Source organism: Labeo rohita, chromosome 4 (genome assembly GCF_022985175.1).
Source record: "Labeo rohita strain BAU-BD-2019 chromosome 4, IGBB_LRoh.1.0, whole genome shotgun sequence".
Classification (NCBI taxonomy): domain Eukaryota; kingdom Metazoa; phylum Chordata; class Actinopteri; order Cypriniformes; family Cyprinidae; genus Labeo; species Labeo rohita.
The window spans coordinates 13,314,830-13,337,296 of NC_066872.1; the positions used below are offsets into that span (position 1 = coordinate 13,314,830).

At 38.6% G+C, this 22,467-nt stretch overlaps 1 protein-coding gene and 1 long non-coding RNA gene across 21 annotated transcripts in view; one reads left to right on the forward strand and one right to left on the reverse strand.

The window, feature by feature from the left end:
• Window positions 1-22,467, forward strand: part of LOC127164348 (NACHT, LRR and PYD domains-containing protein 3) — a 1,126,570-nt gene that overhangs the window by 290,829 nt on the left and 813,274 nt on the right. For 6 of the 20 annotated variants that reach the window (XM_051108230.1, XM_051108231.1, XM_051108229.1 and 3 more), the window contains 2 exons: window positions 14,280-14,453; window positions 14,533-14,706. The exons of 5 other annotated variants lie outside the window; for them this stretch is intronic. In XM_051108230.1, coding sequence (XP_050964187.1) covers window positions 14,280-14,453; window positions 14,533-14,706 — 348 coding nt within the window. Of the gene's footprint in view, window positions 1-861; window positions 941-1,040; window positions 1,320-1,450; window positions 1,514-8,287; window positions 10,098-10,278; window positions 10,453-14,279; window positions 14,454-14,532; window positions 14,707-22,467 lie in introns of those variants that run through there. 9 more of the 20 variants (XM_051108238.1, XM_051108241.1, XM_051108239.1 and 6 more) reach the window with 7 other exon arrangements.
• Window positions 1-22,467, reverse strand: part of LOC127164356 (uncharacterized) — a 268,320-nt gene that overhangs the window by 242,747 nt on the left and 3,106 nt on the right. The gene's annotated exons all lie outside the window — the stretch shown is intronic.

The following is a 22,467-nucleotide window of genomic DNA, read 5'->3' on the forward strand; positions in this document are numbered from 1 at the left end:
TGCTCTGAAGAGGTTTTGAAGTCAGATAGACCTTTATTAACAAGGTAACAAAAGGCCGAGTAATGTTCGAACACCACTCCAGAGTTTCGTCTCAAGTACACATATATACATCCTGAAGCATTCCATATATGCACTGTTGTATTTTTTACCATATATGAATTCCTGAAGGTTGATCAATAGCTGTCATGTATTTCTAGCTCCTGAACAGGTTCGTTCCAGGCATGAGTGTTTTTCAAGCTTTAAATAGTTGTCTTTGCTCTAAGCTCACTGCACAGAGTTAATACACATAGTCAGAAGATAATAGTAGAATAATATCCTCATATGTATAATGTAGGCATAATTCTATGTTTTATATTGATTCAAGATTAATGAAAATCTTCTACACATGTCTCTAATGGGTTTCTAACATGATTAGCATGTTGCTAGCATGTTGCTAGCATGATTAGAATGATGCTTGCATGTTGTCAGCATTATTAGCATGATTAGAATTTTGCTTACATATTGTTAGCAGTATTAGCATGCTGGTAGCATGTTCCTAGTATGATTAGCAAGTTACTAGCATGTTGCTAGCATAGTTAATATTACGTGGTAGTTAATAACTACCACGTGATTATGGAGCCTTAAAGTGTTTCCCAAACATTCAGTCTGTTAAAGTAATTTTAGCAGATTTAAACAGATTTAAACTTTATGGTACATTTGTAATGAATAACGCCATTACTAGTTACAGAGTCAAACTCTGCAAAGGGGTCATTTAATGTAACAAATGTGAACATTTGTTTGTTTGTTTTTTATCAAATTTGATAAATGCTTTAATCCTCTCCTCACAGTTCAGCTGTTTGTTGTTTTGCACCTGCATTTCTCTGAGGTGTTGAGGACTGGCACATATTGGAGCCCATATTCAGTATGAATAAACTACTGTGAAAATCAGATACTCTTTCAGGTCCTCTTTACACCTCTGCATAATTCAAAAAACACTTGAGCATTTAGGTTCATATGTTAAGTGTGAAACTATTTCTGATCTTTTACTTGTCATCCTGCAGCTGTGAATCGGTGAAGGACGATGGCGTCTGTTGAAGAGCTACTCCTGAACTCACTGATGGAACTGGAAGAACGTCATCTGAAGGAGTTTCAGTGGCACTTACAGAAAGATTATGACTGTATATCAAAGTCTGAAATGGAGAATGCAGATAGATTAAAAACAGTAGATAAAATGGTGGCGTGTTTTGGACCAGAAGAAGCTGTGAAGATCATGGTTGGCATCCTGAGGAAGATGAACCAGAATGAACTGGCTGAACAGCTGGAGAACAAACAGAAGCAAGGTAATGTTTAATTCACTGTGACTGTAACGTTATTGACTGATACCAGTGTGATGTATGACATAAATGTTCCTCTTTGCTGATGTGATTGTGTGTTTTGTTTCTTAGTGAGTATTTCTCTCTCTTTCTCACAGCTCAGACTAAGGGAATTACGAACACATCTGTCCCTGTTGGAGCTGATTCAGATCAAACCTCAAGTAAATAACAATCCCTGTCGGTAAAATGGAAAGAAGAGAAAATATAACTGCAGCAGAAATTACAGGGCCAGAAACATCAGCGGCAGATTTTATACAAATGTATAGAAAAAAAAACAGTATGTCCCAAGTGACACTCAGTTTACAAAAGCATAAAAATGTGATGTTTATTAAAAGGTGGCACTGTCACCAAATTGATTCAGGCTACGTCTACATTAATTAATCCAGATACATTTGAAAATGGCATTTTCATTTTAAAACGCTTTCTGTCCACACTAGTGTTTTCCAAAAGTTTCTCATCCACACAGAATCGCTGAAAAACACTAAATTGGCCTTACTGCACATGCGTAAAACCACATTAAAGCTCACAGAGATGATACTGACAAAACAGTCGTAGTAAGTTTATATGCAGTTCTTTTGGCAGGATAATTTTATTTATGGAAATATCATTCACTGATGCATCCAGGTCACACTCACTTACCATTATATGTTTGATCTAAAACAAAACTGCCTTCATGTTTTTCCACAGAACAGCAATTGTGAGTAAATTTTCTGTCATCTTGCAGGACTCTAATATTAAGAGTGTACAAAGTAACGTATCTTTAGCAACAGTGTGAAAGAGAAAAGCACATAACAGGCACAATACCAGCATAAACATTGATATCTATTAGTACAATATGTGTCATGTGACTAAACATACGTCATCATTTTCAAAAGCCTCCATTTTCACAGTCCACACTACAACACAAAAATGCTGTTTTCAGATGTATCCACTTTGGTTTTCAAAAAGCTCAGTTTTCTTTGACAAAAATGCCATCTCAGTGTGAACAGAAGGCCAAAACGGAGAAAAAAATGTGTTTTCAAACAATAACATATTAGTGTGGACAAGGGCTCTGTATCATCAAGACATGATTACAATCACACAGGCAAAAGTTCATTTAAGCAGGTCAAAACATGTAAATACAGCCTCATATCCTGTTTAATGTGCTAGACGATGTGGAAACTAGAGATGCACGATATTGGATTTTTGCCGATATCCGATATGCAATATTTTTCATCTCATTTTGGCCGATACCGATATATATCCTTTTGTTTGGAAAGTTAGTTTTTAACAATAACTTTTTTTGTTAGGATTAAATAAATAGTAATGAGTGGTTTACATTTTAATCCCTTCTTTTTCATCAGTAGGCTAGTATTATTTATGATCTGAATTTTGTGAATTAAGTTCACTTTTGCTATGTTATAAGCCAAACTTCGGATGCTTTCATTTTCGAATTCTAAATCTAAAAACAACATTTCAAAACGAAAACAAAAGTAGAACTAAACTGGGTGACTGGGGTTGCTTTGCGAACATGGATATGACATCATTCATTGCTACAACTTCTTAATTCATTCCTACCATTTATTAATTTATTAATTTGTAAAATAAGGGAACTAATTAATATGTAGTACTAACGAATTATTAATGTATTCCCACAAAATATTTTATTTCTCACCCGCAATTTATCACAGTAAGAGATACGAAAACATGGATTAAAAGTGAATGACAAGAAAATAAACTTGCGAAAATAAAGGGTGAGACAGTGAGGATTTGGGAAAAGAAAAATATTGAGTTATGTGGCAATTCCTGACCAACTGGCAAAACAGTACACTTTTTTTTTTTTTTTTTGCACAAGAATACCAATACGTTTACCTTCTCTGGTTTAACAAGCGGTCTTTTACCCTACTTGAAAACCAAATCCTCTGTCCGCCATCGTTTCTTAAATAGTGGCATCATTTTTGTCGTCACCACCTCGCTCGTGCTGACACTACTAATACAAACCAGGCTCTACACCCAAAGCGCTCACAATGAAAACTACTCTTCGCGTGATCAGTGAAATCCTGAATATGCCATGGCTTTATAACTCTGTAACTCCCGCTGTATGGAGCAGACGCTTCAGCACTGCAGATAATGCACTCGCACAAATGCGACCACATCAAATTCAACATGGAAAGTAATAGAAATGTAGTCACTAAGTCATGTTTAATTATAATTTCTAATTATTTTATATGGTGCACTGCGCTTTGACAGGGCTGCGGGACACAAACAGGACATAATTCTTTCCTACAATTTGTTAATTCGTTCCTACGATTTATTAATTTATTAATTTGTAAAATGAGAGAACGAATTAAAAAGTCACATTAACGAATTCTTAATTTATTGCCATGAAATCTTTTATTTCCCACCTGCAGTTTACCACCATAAAAGATTCAACAACATGGATTAAAAATAAATGACAAGAAACTAAACCTGCAAAATTAAAGGGTGTGTAACGTGGACGCTGAGGCAGAAGTTGAATGCATATGCGGAAGTTTATTAGAAACAGCAGCAAACATAAACGTGAAAACAGGCAGAGGATCAATAACCAAATAAAGCAGTCCGAGAATGCAACAGTCCAAGGGATAATCCGTGAGGCAAGTGTGAGAAACCAGGCAAAGTGTCCAAACCTATAAATCAGTCCAATCAGGCAAAATAATCCGACAAGGGTAATCTGTAAACTCGAAATCCAGAGACAAAGCGAGACAGCAACAGGTAAATCACACAGAGTATATACAAACGCTTGGTAAGGCAGGTGAAACTGGCAATACTTCGCAAAGTATGGAGCACATGGTCAGTTTTTAAATAGTCCCAAACAGGAAGTGACAATAGAAGCAGCAGAGGGAGCGTGCAGGCAGTACTAGGGTGAGGGCTCCCTCTGCTGGCTTGGCGTTACAGGGTGAGACGGTGATGTCCCCCCCTAGGAGCAACTCCTGGCGCTCAAACAACAATAGTCCAGGAGGGTGGGGAAACAGAGGCAAAACAGGGGTTGGGACGGAGGGCCAGGTCCATATGGTGGAGGTGGGCCTGGATCATGGAGCAGGGACAGACAGTGAAGCACTGGAGGACCTGGACCATGGAGCAGTGGCAGACAGTGAAGCACTGGAGGGCCTGGGCCATGGAGCTGTGGCAGACAGTGAAGCACTGGAGGACCTTGGCCGTGGAGCAATGGTAGACAGTGTAACCTTGGAGGACCTGGGCCGTGGAGCAATGGCAGATGGTGGGACCTCGAAGGACCTTGGCCATGGAGCTGCGGCAGACAGTGAAATCTTGGAGGACCTGGGCCGTGGAGCAATGGTAGACAGTGTAACCTTGGAGGACCTGGGCCGTGGAGCAGTAGCAGAGTAGAAAGCCATGGTGGGGCAGGTATAACAGGGAGCCATTGCAGGGCAGGCACGGCAGGCAGAGCAAGGAGCTATGGCGAGGCAGGCAGAGCAGGCATAACAGGGAGCCATTGCAGGGCAGGCAGAGCAGACAGGAGCAGAGATATCCACAGTGGGACTAGTGACATCCATAGCAGAGCGGAGTGTTCACGAATGATTTCTTTGGCCGTGGCATGACAGGCAGAGAGTTCAATATTGGCCTTTGTGACTGTGACATGACAGGCTGAGAGTTCATGGGAGGACGCCGCCCCCATAGGAGGATCTACAGTGGGTGCTGACACCTCTGGAGGCATGGGCGCAGATTCGTGGACAGATGTAACAGTGAATTCATAAATAGACGCCACCTCCTTAGGAGGTTCTACAGCGAGAGCTGACACCTCAGGAGGTATGGGCGCGAATTCGTGGACAGATGAAGCCTCAGGAGCAGACTTGTGGTCAGATGAGGCCTCTGGGGCAGACTCGCAGTCGGGCGAGGCCTCTGGGGCAGACTCGCAGTCAGACGAGGCCTCTGGAGCAGACTCATGGATATACGAGGCCTCTGGAGCAGATTCGTGGACAGACGATGCCTCTGGAGCAGATTTGGGGACAGACAAGGCCTCTGGAGCAGACTCGTGGACAGACGAGGCTTCTGGAGCAGACTCGTGGAGAGACGAGGCCTTTGGAGCAGATTTGTGGACAGACGAGGCCTCTGGAGCACAGTGTGCAGACCACACACTGAAAATGGCAACGGCCATTACCGGCAGCACAGTAGATAGTAGGATGTCTGTTGGTCTTGAGGGTATGGATGCTCTGGACTTGTGGCTTGGGAATGTGGGTTCTGCGTGGCTTGGGAGCGTGGGCTCTGCGTGGCTTGGGAGCGTGGGCTCAGTTGATATGTGATGAGACTTAGGAAGGTCAGTGGGGACCTGGTGAGGTTCTGGTAGGACAGCCGTGGCTTGCATTGACTCGGGGAGTTCTGCCGTGACTTGACTTGACTCAGAGAGGTCTGCCGTGACTTGACTTGACTCAGGGAGGCCTGCCGTGACTTGACTTGACTCGTGAAGAACAGTGGTAACTTGACCTGGCTCGTGCAGTCCAGCTGTGACTTGACTTGGCTCGTGAAGGTCAGCTGTGATTTGGCTTGGCTCAGGGAAGACAGCAGCAATTTGACTTGACTCGTGAAGATCTGCTGTAACTTGGCTTGGTTCATGGAAATCAGCTGTGGTTTGACATAACAGACAACCCAGCTGTAACTTGACTTGACTCAGGAACAACATGGCTTGACTCAGGAACAACAGCTGTAACGTGACTTGACTCAGGAACAACAGCTGTAACGTGACTTGACTCATGGGGAACACCTGCGACTTGGCTTGACTCATGGGGAACAGCTGTATCTCGGCTTGACTCATGGAGGACAGCTGTATCTTGGCTTGACTCATGGAGAACTACAGCTGTGTCTTGGCTTGACTCATGGAGAACAACAGCTGTATCTTGGCTTGGCACAGAAAGTGTAGCCCTGACTTGACTCTGTTGCTTGATCAGACTTGGAAGCTTGACTTGACCCTGGAGCTGCAACTCGACTTGACTCAGTAGCAGCCGTGACGTGATGGAGCGCCATTTTAGCTGCCCATACAGCCATTAGGGGTGAATCCAGCATGTGGGCCATCATAACCACAGGTGGCGTCCGAGTGCTGGCCACGGGTTCTGGGATGGCGGCCATCTTGTGGCGTGGCCTGGAGACGGCGGCCATCTTGTGAACCGGGTTGGGGATGGCGGCCATCTTGTGAACTGGCTTTGGGAAGGCGGCCATCTTGTGAACTGGCTCTGGGAAGGCGGCCATCTTGTGAACTGGCTCTGGGAAGGCGGCCATCTTGTGGACTGGCTCTGGGAAGGCAGCCATCTTGTGAGCTGGTTGTAGGAAGGCGGCCCTGAGAGGTGCAGGCATGGTGTGAGCAGGCCCTGGAGCGGCAGGCATGGCGTGAGCAGGCCCTGGATTGGCAGACATGATGTGAGCAGGCTGTGGCTTGGCAGGTATGGTGTGAGAGTGCTCTGATGCAATTTGAATAATCCCAGATATGACTTGAACAGGCTTTGGCTTGGTGGACATGATGTGAGCAGGCTTTGACTTTGACTCGTCGTTCCAGCAGCCGCTGGATTTTTGGGAGGCGAAGTATTCTATAACGTGGACGCTGAGGCAGAAGTTGAATCCATATGCGGAAGTTTATTAAAAACAGCAGCAAACATAAACGTGAAAACAGGCAGAGGGTCAATAACCAAATAAAGCAGTCAGAGAATGCAACAGTCCAAGGGATAATCCGTGAGGCAAGCGTGAGAAACCAGGCAAAGAGTCCAAACCTTTAAATCAGTCCAATCAGGCAAAATAATCCGACAAGGGTAATCCGTAAACTCGAAATCCAGAGACAAAGCGAGACAGCAACAGGTAATCAGACAGAGTATATACAAACGCTTGGTAAGGCAGGTGAAACTGGCAATACTTCGCGAAGTATGGAGCACATGGTCAGTCTTTAAATAGTCCCAAACAGGAAGTGACAGTAGAAGCAGCAGAGGGAGCGTGCAGGCAGTACTAGGGTGAGGGCTCCCTCTGCTGGCTTGGCGTTACAGGGTGAGACGGTGATGATTTGTGAAAAGAAGCTATAAATATTATTAAGTTTGTGGCAATTCTTGACCAACCGGGAAAACAGGACACATAGCCGCTTATGGCTTTAAATGTATGGGCTTGAACGGCATGAATCCAAAAGCTTGGTCGCTACTAACATTTGCCTGCTAACCAATTATTTATCTTATAAAGAATGCTTTGTACCTCACTTGTGTCATAATATTCACGTAAAAATTTTTCATATGAGCAACAGTGTGTTTTGCCGTTGCGCCACTGGAGAAAATATTTTAAATGCAGATCATGTCATTTGCAAACATAGCAATTGTGTTTCAAAATACAACAAAGAGCACCATAACATCATTTAAAATGTGCATTTAGCAATCTAGTGACTGTATATGCAACAGTAAATGATCCGGAATGGAACAACGGCGCGCTTTCTCCTATAGCCACTGCAGGTGCTATTGCTATGCATCATTCTGTATGTGCATTCTCAGTTTAAATGCAGCGATCCAAAACAGTGGTTTACTCCTCATTCAGTCAAAACCTTGCTTCAAGAATGAGCCACACTGCTGACATGATCTAATCCCTAGCACACCCTCAGCACATGTGAGTTAACATATTCATCTTATTGGCAAGACATATCGGCATAAGTTTTCATATCGGGCCGATGCCGATATTTACATTTAAAGTCATTATTGGCCGATTCCGATATCAGTCCGATAATATCGTGCATCCCTAGTGGAAACCATGACGTTAAGATGATCTGAATCAATCCAAAAAGTCATCTGGAAAGAACATAAAAACATTAAAAAAAAAAAAAACTGTAATACTGCAACTAAGTTGTTAGGGATGTACAGTGCTGTTTCCAGCAGTATGAAATTAATCTGTCTGTTTTTTGATTTTCTTTTTTTTTAATCTTATTTATTTGTTTTTATTTATAGAGCTGCAAAACTTCTTTAAAACTCACAAAACCAAAATGAAGAAGAAAGCAAGATATATTTTCGAGGGCAACATAGAAAAGGACACAGATCTTAAGGATGTTTACACAGAACTGTTCATCACAGAGGGAGATATGAAAGATGTCAATCAGGAACATGAGATTCTGAAGATTGATGATGCTATAAAGATCCAGAAATCACACGACAAACCAATCAAATGCGAAGATATATTTAATGAACTGAAAAAAAAGAATGAGGAGAAGATTGTGCTGACCAAGGGAGTTGCTGGCATTGGAAAAACTGTCTCTGTGCAAAAATTCATCCTGGACTGGGCAGAAGAAAAAAACAGTCAGGACATAGACTGTGTGTTTCTGTTTCCATTCAGAGAGATCAACATGATTAAAGACCGAGAGATCAGTTTCCATGAGTTTCTGCTGGAATTTTATCCTGAATTTAAGGACCTTGAGAAATCACAGTTATATACAGAATCTAAACTTGCATTTATATTTGATGGACTTGATGAGAGTCGCCTGCCTCTGAATTTTAACAGTAGGTCATTGAACACTGTTGAGGAAAGATCATCTGTAGATGTGCTGTTCACAAATCTGGTCAAAGGGAATCTGCTTCCATCAGCTCTGGTCTGGGTGACCTCACGACCAGCAGCCGCTAATCAGATTCCTCGTCGATGTGTAGGTTTGTTCACTGAGGTGCGAGGATTCACTGACCAACAGAAGGAGCAGTACTTCAGAAAGAATATCAGAGATAAGACTATGGCCAACAGAATCATCAAACACATTAAGACGTCTCGTAGTCTCTACATCATGTGCCACATTCCTGTGTTCTGCTGGATCGCAGCCACAGTATTTCAGCATATTCTCATTGAAACCAATGCACAGAACATCAGCACAACACTCACTGAAATGTACATCCACTTCTTGCTGATACAGATGAACATGAAGAACCAGAAGTACGATGGAAAAAAACAAAGACAACGTACAAAGCTTTTACATTCAAATAGAAAAACGATTAAGAAATTAGCCAAGCTAGCATTTGAACAGCTGATGCAAGAAAACATTGTGTTTTATGAGAAAGATCTGAAAAAATGTGGTATAAATATGGGTAAAGACACTGAGTTCACAGGAATGATCGCTGAGCTCTTTAAGAAGGAAAATGGACTTTATGAGACAAAGGTTTTCAGCTTTGTGCATCTGAGTGTTCAAGAGTTTCTCGCTGCAGTGCATGTGTTCATCTGTTACCTAAAAAAAAAGATGCAAGAACTTCAGTTTTTCTTTGAAGATTCACAACGTACAGCCACACGAAATCAGTTCTTCTGCAAAAGTCAAACAGTCAAATTTCATGAGTTAACAAAGAGTGCCACTGATAAAGCAATACAGAGTAAGAGAGGACATCTGGACCTGTTCCTACGGTTTCTGATGGGAATTTCACTGGAGTCCAATCAAAACCTGCTTGAAGGCCTGATCACAAAAACTCAAGACACCACAGAGAGCATCAGACAAACAACTGCACACATTAAACAATTACAAATCAAGAAAATCAAAGATGAAGCTTCAGTCAACCTATTCTACTGCTTACTTGAGCTCAAAGATAATTCATTATATGAGGAAATCCAGAGTTACATCAGTTCAGATAAACATCCAGGAAGAGAACTCTCATCTTCAATGTGCACAGTGCTGAACTCAGTACTGTTCATGTCAGAGAATGTGCTGGATGATTTCAGCCCAAAGAGGTTCACGTCATCACCAGCAGACTACAAGAAACTCATTCCAGCTGTGAGATGCTGCAGAAAAGCCCTGTGAGTAATATCACTGACTGCTGTTCAATTAAACATTTTGTTCCTCATCACTAAACAATTCAATGTCAAAATACTATGTGAAATCTTGTTTCTTCTTGTCCCGATTATGAAGGGTACAAAAAGTTATTGCAGAAACGCTGAACATCAGAAAATATTCTAGCTAAACATTCTGTTTTGGCAGATTTGATGGCTGTGGTTTTGATGAAACATGCTGTGAAACTCTGTCTTCGGCTCTACAATTGTCAGACTCTCATCTGACAGAGCTGGAGCTGAGTAATAATCACCTGCAAGATTCAGGAGTGAAGCTGATTTATGATGGACTGAAGAGTCCAAACTCTAAGCTGGAGATGTTGAGGTTTGAGTTTGAAATTCTTGACTTTAGTTACTAATGACATTTTAAGGAATAAAGTGGTAACAGTTTATAATAAGCATAAAGTAATACAGTATTTACAAATTATTTGCAAACTGCAGTTAATCAATAGTTTATAAACTGTTAATAGACATTAACCCTCTGGGGTCGAAAAACGCGCCGGCGCGGTTTGTGGCCGTTTTTCTGATAACGCCAAAAAGAACTTCAATTTCTCCGTCATTTTTGATCGTACAGATAAGAGCAATACATCAATGGAATCTGTAAGGAATTCACTTTTATTTGTGTTCACTCATAATAACAACAACACTCTGTGGTTTTGTTAAATAAAGCAAACAAACAGGGTATGCAGTCTGCTGCGTTGTTGTCTGTGATCGTCATTAAGAAATGCATCACTAAAATGAATTAAAACTCAGCGAATACTCCACACAGAGACATTCGAGAGATATCTATAGAAAGCCTGATATGTCTACTTTTAAATGGAGTAAGTCTTATCGAAAACAAATATCATGTGTTAAAGTAATTTGTATGAAACCAACTCCATGTCCAGTCTTTCTCGTCAGACCTAATTATTTTTAATTTGATCACGCCCACGAGCTGCTTTCGGTTTGTTATTATAATCAGCCACGTGGAGGCGCAAGCGGCGAACCGCCCACATCAACGTCAACAAAGCCGGAGACTTCACTTCACTGTTCATTTCTGCTACTTGAGTCTTGTTACTGAAGAAGACCCGCTGTGAGGAGAAAGATTTATATTTCCCTCAGAGGAAGAGTGTGATGCGTCGCACGGCGGGATCCACCGAAAGAGTAAGTCTTTCTTTTATTAGCCTGCTTACCTTAAAGTGAAACGTTATGAAGTATGTTTCATTTCATTGCATCGAAATGTTTGACGACGCCAGGATGTTTTTAATGTTCTATAAAATAAAAATGACGCGATATAAAAGTAATAGTGTTTACACTGTAACACTGAATGATAGAGTCTAAGATTGTTTAGACCAAACTACTGTCATATACTCTGTTCATGAATAGATGTTTATGACGTGCTTAACAATAGTAAATTAGTTTCCCAGACATGAAATGGTTTTGTATTGTATACTACATACAAAGCATGCTTGTGTTTATGATTATAAATTCATATTTATTTATTTATTTATTTATTTATTTATCGTATAACAATAGGATAATATTAGTTTATAATTAATACTTTGTTCATGAATAGGTCTTCAACGTGCTAAACAATAATAATTAGTTTCTCAGATATAAAATGCCATTTTTAAAGATAGTATAAAGCATGTGTGAGTCTATGACTACAAAATCATACTATATGTATATATTACAGATGCTCCTGATATTAACATGCTCACAGATGTTTTTTTTTTTTTTTTTTTGTCTAGTGATCTGATTCCTGCACCACAGATGAAGGCTACATGAAGAGTGCTATACCAACATCAAATGTTCAACTACACTGTTTTTTTATTGTAAGACAATGTCCTGGACTACTGATGATGAGTTTTGTTTCTTAAATCCATGGAAAGAAGCAGCAATCACTTGAATATGAGGTATAATTTACTTGTTTCACTTGTTGAACAGAATCCAGAAAACAGTTTTCAGGAATGACACAAGGTCTGTTTACGTCTCTATGGTTAGATCAGTGTAGTCAATAATGTGCTTTTGACCTTCATTATGTATGTTTTGATAATACATTGATGATAATTGTGATAATTACATGATAATTGTGTTGTAAATAAAATACAAATAGTCTAAAACTCCATTCTCTGAATCTCTCATTGTTTCTGCCTGACAGTCACAGTCTCATTGATGGGCCATTAGAGGAGGGCCTTTTGTCTCTCAGGTGTAGATCACTAAATATTCATGGCCGTTGTCACTCCCTCGCATATTCCCTTTCAGTCACAAAACATGTCTTAGAAAATTTAAATCAATATATTGTTTTCTGTAAACGCGTGAATGAGATGATTTTCACATAATTTTGTAGAAAAAACTCTAGACTACCACATCCAGTTCTCAAAAGTCTTGTGGACTAATGTTCTGTATGTGTTTCATGGTCTTATTTCAGTGACTTAAACCACGCATAAACGTTGTTTTCTCAAAAACACAAACATGTATTTTAATGTTGCTTGCATATTATTGTAGCCCAGTTTGTGCTGATTAGAATGTAATCAGACTTTAGCCATTAATATGTTTTTAAGATACTGAAAAAAGCACAAATGTCAGGGCATGTCAAAACTTTTCCAGGGCCCCAAAACACCCTCAGACCCCAGAGGGTTAACAGACTATACAGTGTTTTTTTTATTCTTTAATTAGCTCAAGTATAAAGAGTTACATAATGCTTTGTAAGCAACCGCAAATAGTTCTCATCTTAGATTAGGTCATGATATATGAAAACATGTAATTAAGTGCTTAAAACCAACCTTTATTGGTCATTAATTGTGTTAGTATTCAGAGTTTCTTAAAATGTACAATATACGTTAAGCCTATGCCCAAAGTTAAACATAACCACTTAAAAAATTAAACAGCATAATGCTGTCAGTATGAAATGCATACTAATACTTATTAGATCACGTTGTTAAAATACATCAGTTATGATTGGGGTATGCTTGGAGTTAGACTTAGTGGGGACACAATATACAGTTTAAATTATACCGTATTCTATGCAAGGTATATATACTTAAAAAACATGGAAACCCAATGTGTGTATGTGTGCTTAATGTATTTGTAATCATTTTAAGGGACACTGAATATTAATGCAATAAATGTCCAATAAAGCCTGGTTTAAAGCACTTAATTTATGACTTTTTCAAATTTTCTGTGACCTAATCTAATCTGCGGTGAAAAAATTGTCAACAAAACATTATCAAACTTTTTACATGAGTTAATTAAACATGTTAGTTACAGTGCCAATCAATGATGAACTCACTATTTGTATATAGTCCATGGGCGTCGGAACCATTGAACGCGGGTGGGACAGGACCCACCCACTTTTGAAGACCAGTGATATCAGACCAACCCACTTTTACCATCTCTAATTCGGCGAATATGTCTGCGCACTTTTAGCGTGCCATCAGTCAAATCCATTCCACATGAAGAATGCGCTAATAGATTAAGCTCTATGCTCACCCATATGAACAGGCAGCATCTGGGGTGGAGGAGTGGACGGAGCGGGCGTGGGTGCATCAGGCGCAATCATCAAACATATTTCAAAGGAAGTGGATGCCATGGTCCTGACCGCATCGCTGTCTATACTAGGTGTGTTTAGGGAATATTCGCGCACGCTGCACTTCTGTAACACAGCAAAGTAAACAAAGCATCTGAGCGTATCTGCTGCTCAGATACACCTAAGCCTACTCGATACTTTATTCAAACTTTTAGATTGTTTCCTTCATTTTTATTTTTATTAAAAACAAATGCCTTTCCGATGTAAAATGAGATGTGAAAAAGCAGGCGAACTCAGGTCGTTTGCATCAAATCGCTTTATCGCTTACGCCACTGAAAACGCATTCTAACAGCTGTCTTTTGTAGTGTTGTCATGTTACTGGATAAAGGCAATATACATAATAAAAGTGTACCATACTACAGAAAATGGCATGTACTTGTTTATTTTGCTTCCGACGCCCATGGTATAGTCTGTTACTGTATAAACTACTAATGAACTATAATAGTTTTGAAATTATTTAAAAGTGCTTTGTTCTTGTATTCTTATTATAAAGTGTTATTCAGTACAAATATGCAGATTATAAACTATATAACCTATCTGAAAAATTCACATTAATATGGCTGTGTGTTTTGTTCTCTTCATAGGTTGTGTGGGTGTGAACTCACTGCTCAGTCCTGTGAGAGTTTGTCATCAGTTTTGAAATCCTCAAACTCTGTCCTGAAAGAGCTGGATCTGAGTAACAATGACCTGCAGGATTCTGGAATGAAACTTCTTTCTGAAGGACTGAAGAGTCCAAACTCTAAGATGGAAATGTTGAGGTTTGAGTTTGAAATACTTTATTATTTATTTATTTTTTAAAAAGAAATCAATGAATAAACCACAGTTGTTTTTGTTCAGATTGTCCATATGTAATCTCACTGCTCAGTCTTGTGAGAGTTTGTCATCAGTTTTGAAATCCTCAAACCCTGGCCTGAGAGAACTGGATCTGAGTAACAATGACCTGCAGGATTCTGGAGTGATGCTTCTTTCTGAAGGACTGAAGAGTCTAAACTGTCAGCTGGAGACACTGAGGTAACTGGTTTTCCATAAAATAATTAACAAAATGTTACCACAATAAATGGCCACTGAATGTTGTCAACAAATGTTTAATCTGCTTTCAATGCAATGCCAGAACAAGAGACAAAAACATTTCCAGATAGCATCCGGATGTGGGCCACCTTTGGCAAAAAAAAATATGGCACAATCAACAAAGGCTAATCAGGGTATAAACCAGATGTGGTCCACATATGTTTCAGCAAATATGGTTCAGGTATATTAAAATGTATTTGGGCCAGTTTTGGAAAATATATGGTACAGTAAGCACTGGCTAATGTGGCTGTGAGCCTAAAGTGGCCCACATATGACAAATATTGCCCAAATAATTCATAACAATTTGGGCCACTTTTGGCAAATATATGGCACAGTCAGCTTTGGCTAATCAGTATGTAAGCCAAACTTGTCCCACATTTGACATGGCAAATATTCCCCATACATCATAAAACATGCAGGCCACTTCTGGTTTGGATGTAGCACTTGACACTGGCTAATTGAAATGTACATTTGAAATAGTAAATATGGCCTAAATATTTTAACAGAATTTGGCTACTTTTAGTAGGATGCAACACAGTTAACTGATCCAGGCTGATCTGGATATGAGTCTTAAGATACATAACCAGCAATTTATTTTTTGAAACATGCTTTTAATGGCATTTGTTTTTATGTGTACTGTGCAAAAAAAAAAAAAAAAAAAAAAAAAACAAGTGCACTATAACAGGGCTCCAGACCGTGAACAAAAATATTAATTTGCGAGTGAAGTTTTTGCTGAGGTCGGCACTGGCGACTATATATTATTTACACTTAAAAATGTTCAAGTAACGCCTTTTTCCTGATTGTTCTGCGATCACATCTTTTGTATGTTCACATATTAAACTGACACGATGCGCATCAACTTTTTGTGTAAAAAAAAAAAAAAGACTTTCAAACATTTTCAAACATCTCTGCCAAACAGCCGCGTTGACGGCACACATGCTTAGACGCAGATTGAGAGAGATTGAAAATAACAGAGGCGTGTCAGTTGTGTGGATATTGGCAATATCGTTAACATTTCTCATTAATAATTGATTAATTGATACTATGGCTTCTTGTTATCAAGATCTTAGTGTATATGCTACGGTGGTGCATTGCTGCCTTGCTTTTTTCCACTCAATTATGTCATAATAACGAGATCTTATGTTGTTTTAACGACATCTTTTCTCGTAATAACAAGATGTTATGTCGTTAAAACAACATAATTATCTTGTTAAAACGACATCTTTTCTCATAAAAATGAAGATCTGCAGGAGGGATTAAATACAAAGGGATAGAAATACACTGTTTTAAATGTATTTTCATGTAATGAAAATTCATGTTTATTAGGATTCAAAATGGTGTATTATTATTATTATTATGGCCTATTCTTCCTCTTCTTCTTCTTAGGCCTATTATTGTTATTGTTGGACAAACGAAAATTAAGCTAGATTTTTTGACTCCACTTTTCATCTCTGCCTGGCTTTACTGTCCCATCACACAGAATAAGAGTTCATCTCATGTACAGTTCTGCAAATTAGTCACAATAACGTTTCTTCATGCTGTTTGGCTGTTGCATAGGCTATATTTCTTGCAAATTTACATTTCATAGAAAAGCTCAACACTGCACTTGTCGGGTCGGCGGTGCTGGCGGCATCACTTGCATTTTGATGACACAGGAAAGAAATATAAATGTCTGCTTTATTTTGTGTACTTTCACAATAACAACAAAACCTTATAAAATGCTTTTCTATTAATCCTAATAAACATGCCGCTACAATAAAAACCATTGCATGAAAATACATTTAAAACACTGTATTTCTATTATCGCTCCTGCAGATCCTCCTTTATGTCAGGACTGTGTCGACAGCAGCGCTGAAAATCAATTAGTTTGCTCACATAATGTAATCATATTCTATAACGGGAAAAACATATTGTTTTTATGACATAATATGTCGTTATTACTAGAAAAAAAAATGTTGTTGTAATGAGATAATTGTTGTTTTTAGAGAACATCTCGTTATTACAAGAAAAGATGTCATTAAAATGACATAAGATCTCGTTATTATGACACAATTGAGTGGACAATACAACGTGTGTGGCAGTAATGCATTACATTCTGCGTAATATTCTGTGTTCTGTTAATGCGTGAACTTCATATTCACCTATTTGTGTTGCACTTGCTGTCCAGTAATCGCAATAAGCTTCGTGCTTTGTTACTTTGTAATAAACAAAGTATCAGCTTCAAAATCATTGCAAATTCATAACAAAAATCAAACAATAAATACGGTTTTGACGCTTTTTACCATGATAGATGTTTTTACTACTATAGTATGAAATGAACATGAATTAACATCAAAAGTTAGGCTATTTTATAAGATCTTACTGAAATGTCTCATGTAATCGCTCGTTCTGTGTCAAACTGGAAAACGTGTAAAGGTGTAAACTACTGTGTAAACATTGTTAACAATAGATTTACTTCAGAATAACCATTCTGTGTCCATAAATTCATCAGTCAGTTTGAATAAATAACTATAAAGAGTATTTTGCTGCTGTATGAGACATTATTAATTTCAATATAGTGACACCTGCTGGTGAAAGACTGTCACGAAAGATTGTTTAAATATCGCCTCCCCAGTAAATGACGTAATGAGCTAATGGAACTGTGGAAGATGCCAGCAGATGTAAGGTTTCAGTTGATGCTTACAGGTTCATATTGTGAATAACACCAGTGTACTAATTACTTCTTGTTTATTACCTTCTTTCTTTTGTGAATAAACCAAGTCATCACACCATACCATCTCATCATTTGACCACTATTGAATTCACTGTAACGGCGTCTAGACATGTGCTAGGAAATCACGCTTTGGTCTCTTCAGCTATATTAATGTACTATTGCATATTAATATTTTTCCTTAACCTGTTGACTACATGATAAGAATGCAAGAATGCAAGATAAAGATATAAAATTCATCACCTCCCATATGTCATGCTGTGTGTAGAAAGGAGCCGAGGACGAGGAAATATAACAAACAGGCTTTAATGAATAAATCCAAACAAGGGTACAGAACAGGAACAGAAGGGGAACACACTCTAGCATAACTTTAAGATCAGACAGGGACCAAGGCGCTGAATCAAACTTATAAAGGGTAGCAAACGAGACAAAGACACGTGAAGATAATTATCCAATAACGACTTAACAAGAAACGGAACAGGAAAGACCAAATAAGGGCACAGAAGGGCGAAACCAACAAAACAGTCCACAGGGGTGTGACACCTACGGTTCACTTAAGTTTGTCATGGCTACGACATATCAACTCGTGGGAACGTGATATTATGTTGTGGCCACGAGATATTAATTCGTGGGAACGTCATATGTCGTGGCCACGAGATCATTTTGTCAAGGTAACGACATCCTTATGTTGTGGCCACGAGATGCTATGATGAGGGAACGACATCCATTTCTCGTGGCCACGTCTTATTATGTTGAGGAAACGGCATGCGCTTCTCGTGGCCACAAGTTTAATGCGTAAACAAACCTGCGTGACCATAGTAACCCGGGATTATCAGAGATAGATTTATTAATATTTTATTTTAAATTAAGGAATTATTATATTATTTATTATATAAATTAATACAATATTAAATTATAATATTATGCGATGCTGTCTACACGAATGTTGTCTGTGCGCGATGTAGACAGCATTCAAAATAAGTTGATCATTAATAAATATTACATAAAGTATATCAAATAGTCCTACAAACATTTAATGCATCCCACAGTCTTGTAAGTCCATTAACTGATCCTCTTTTTTTCTGTAATATTTGTATCATTCTTTTGTAATAAGGAATAACTGGTAATAAGTTTTGCTTGCAAAAAAAAATTTATTGTAGTGTAGCATACAGCACAGAACAGCAAACAACAACAAAAATAATTATTCTGCCTCAGCATCCTGTCTTTGGTCTGGGACAGGCCAACGAACCTCCTTAACATCACAGACTAAATTGGCCCTGGACAGGCAGCGGCGGTAAAATCCTCTTGCATGCCTGATCCAACCCTGGCACGCATCAATTCAAATATATGAGACCGCTTGTTTTCTTGCCCTTGCCCTTCCTATTTCTCTTCCACGTTGTTGTCGTCGTCCTCCTTCTTTATCTCCTCCTCTTCCTCTTTCACCTCCTATTCTTCCTCTTTGAAATTACACATTACTGTATGCGGGATATTGATTGAAATACACTGGATAGGATTCACAGTTACACTTTTACTAGTGGTCTGACAAAAAAAAAAAAAAAATACAAATATATTACAAAGTCATTGTGAAATAGAAAAGAAAAAGAAATATGGGCAAAGGTGAAAATTAAAATGAGAAAGTCCACTGTCAGAATTTGTAACTCTTGTGTTGTCCTCTGTCTATATATGCTTTCCAGTTGAAGGTTCATGAGATGTACCTTTGAGCTGTTTCAGAGAACTGCTTTATCATTGGTTGATCTGTAGTCTCGACATTAGTGAGAGTCAATATTCACTTGAACAATTTATGGCACATTTTCAAAAAGTCTAATAGAAATGTGTAGAATATGCCTGACAGTTTATGACATACGATGAGCTAATGACTTGATGTTTTGAGAGGTAAGACTATATCACAGAGAACTATGCACATATAATACATTTTGAGCAACATGACAATAGGAACTGATAACGTGGGAAACCGCAGACAAATCAGTTGCATAATCAGCTGCATGAACATACCAAAGCAAACACAACTTGTTCAAAAAAATTAGAAACATTTTGATGTGCACAAGTGACTAGATGATGTGGAGGTTGAACAAGTCGTTTTGAGAATTTAATTTCTGATCTGAGAAATGCACTAAACTGTAAGCTGACTTTGGCCCTTTTATCTCCATTGAAGGTCATGATTGGTGTTTGATAAATTTTGACTCCTAGTGTTTCCATTTGGATAATCGTTTGCTAATTGAGCTCAAACTTTGTAGACTTGAGTGAACAATATTGAATGCTAGTGCTTTCTAAATGACCAAATGGTGTAAGCACTGAGAAATGTAGGAATTTGTGTGTAGAGTTTTGCAGTAACAGTTCACCAAATCTGGCTTGTGACGGCACTGTGGAGACAGAGACATGCACAAATCTTGCACAAATCAGAGACAAATCTTTCAGGAGAGGAGGAATGTTTTTTTTATGTTTAATGATGAGCAGTTAATGAAATGGTTACGTTTCATCAGTAATTTAAAAAGACCAAAGGATATTTACATTACCAAAGAACATCATAACCGACTTCTGTCTGGTGTGAGTATTATGTTCTTTAAAACACAATCCCATTATAATCAGTGAAGCTGTCTACACTGTATGATGAATAAATCTCTCACCCTTTATTTACACTGTACACGTCTGCAGCACATCTTACAGCTCTGATTGTGGTCACTCACCAGCGGTGAGTTTCTGAAGTGACTCTCTGCACTGCATCAGTAAAGATAGGCGACTATATTTTTGACGGATAATAATAATAATAAAAATGATGATTGTCTTGATGTTGTCAAAGGCATCAGCTACAGGCAATATCTCAATCGTCAATACACAATTATATTGTAAATCGGCACACCCCTAAAATGTGATGACGCTTCGTTTCGTTGTCATAATGTCTTCTCTTGAAAATTCTTTATTGTCAAACGTGTGTTGAATGTAAACTCCCATTTTGCCATTCAAAGTGAACTTATCTGAGAATATTCTTAAATAAGGAAATCTATTCAGTGATTGGTCCGTGTGTATTTCATAATGCAAAATCCTGTTTGTGGCACGGCAAAGTGTCGTGAATCATTTCTAAGACTGACACCTAAAATTTAGTCCTACACTTCGCTTAAATTATGACTAAGATGCTTGATAACTAACTTTTCAGCGCAGTTTTGAGCCAAGAATTGTTTTACACTTAAGTCAATTCTTAGCAGTGTTCTTGAGAGTAATTCTTTGATGCTTGATAAATACGGACACTGGTGTATGTATGCATTTATTTATATATTTATGTATGTATTTATTTATTGTGGAATTGCAGCAGAGACTAAAGTTTCAGCACACATATACACTATGGCTCCGCAGACAGCGCCGTCTTTGATTTTGCACAGCTATTCCCTGTATCAGTGCCATAGTTTGACAAAACTCCCCACCTCAACCATTGCCTTTAAATAAGCCTTCTAATGGTTTGCCAGGTGATGCCTTTGGATAATGCAGCCAAATAAAAAAGCCAGAGATGATCAGAGATGTGGATGTAAAAAAAGTACATCCTTACTACATTGGTGTAGTAAGAAGAGCAAGAGGAGAAACTGTAAGAAGACATGGACAGAGAAGAAGTGTAGAGTGAGGTGGAAGGACAGGTAGCAGGTAGAGACACATTTTAAATAAAATCAGAGTTACCCTATTAAACTAAGACATTATGGCCTCTCCTTTAGCGAAACTAGGGAACAGATCCAAAGTCTTTAGAAGAGTCTTTAAAAGAGTGTCAATACTTATAAATACTTATTTAAATATTGTGCTATGATTTTTAATAGTGCAGATTTGTAGTCTTCCTAGGTCAACTTCTGTTCTTTACATGTAAATGTCCAAACATTTTTTCAAAATTTAAGTTTGAGAACATTCAGGTGGACATTTAAGAGGCCTGTGGAGATGATGAGAGGAGCTTGTCAAGCATGGATTCAACCTTCTCACACTTTTTGTTTCCTCTATGATGTTAGCACAGCAAGTATGTAGTGTAGATAAAATGCAGTGAAGATAAAATTTCCTTCCAGATGTAAATGAAAGGCAAGATCAATAATTCACTGTAATTCATGTACAACAGGAAACACACATACACATACATTTGTCTGTATCTCTGGCTGTGAAATAGTCCATTATAACATTGTTTAGGTCACTGACATCACCAAGATTGAGCAGACTGAGATGAGCAAGATTGTTTGAAGTGAGCGGCTACTTAAAACTCAAAACTCTGCCATCTCATGATATTAATAAATAAATAAATAAATAAATAAACAGTTTGTGCTGTAGTTTACACAGGACTGGTGGGAAATGTACATTTATACACCTTTATTATATAGGTTACATGGTTTATTTTGATAGGTTAACTGTTGTGGTGCACCTCCTAGTGCTTTCTTAACACAAGAGAAAGACACAGTCATTTCTGATTGTTTCTGATCACTAGTTCTCTGCACTAAACAAGTGCATTTTGCAAGATATTTTCAGAGGTGATAGATAAGATGTTATATAATAATAATTGAATGAAAGCCTAATTTTGGCAAAAAAAAAAAAAAAAAAAAAAAAAGACATTCAACCTATTTTTTGAATTTATTGAAAATGTCCCAGCATGACATCCCATGGATTTTCCCAGATCGTATCACATATACACCGAACAGGCAAACATTATGACCACCTTCCTAATATTGTGTTGGTCCCCCTTTTACTACCAAAACAGTCCTGAAGGGTTGAGGCATGAACTCCACTAGACACCTAAAGGTGTGCTGTAGTATCTGGCATCAATATTTTTGCAGCAGATCCTTTAAGTCATGAACTGCATGGTGGGGCTTCCATAAATCGGATATGTTTGATCTGACATAATCAGGAGCAGTGAATTAATCATAATGACACCACACAATTGAGGATGTTTTTGGACAAAAAGTTATTTGCGACAAGCCTTGAATCTGGCTATTCGTCCCTGATTGCTTAGGGAGGAA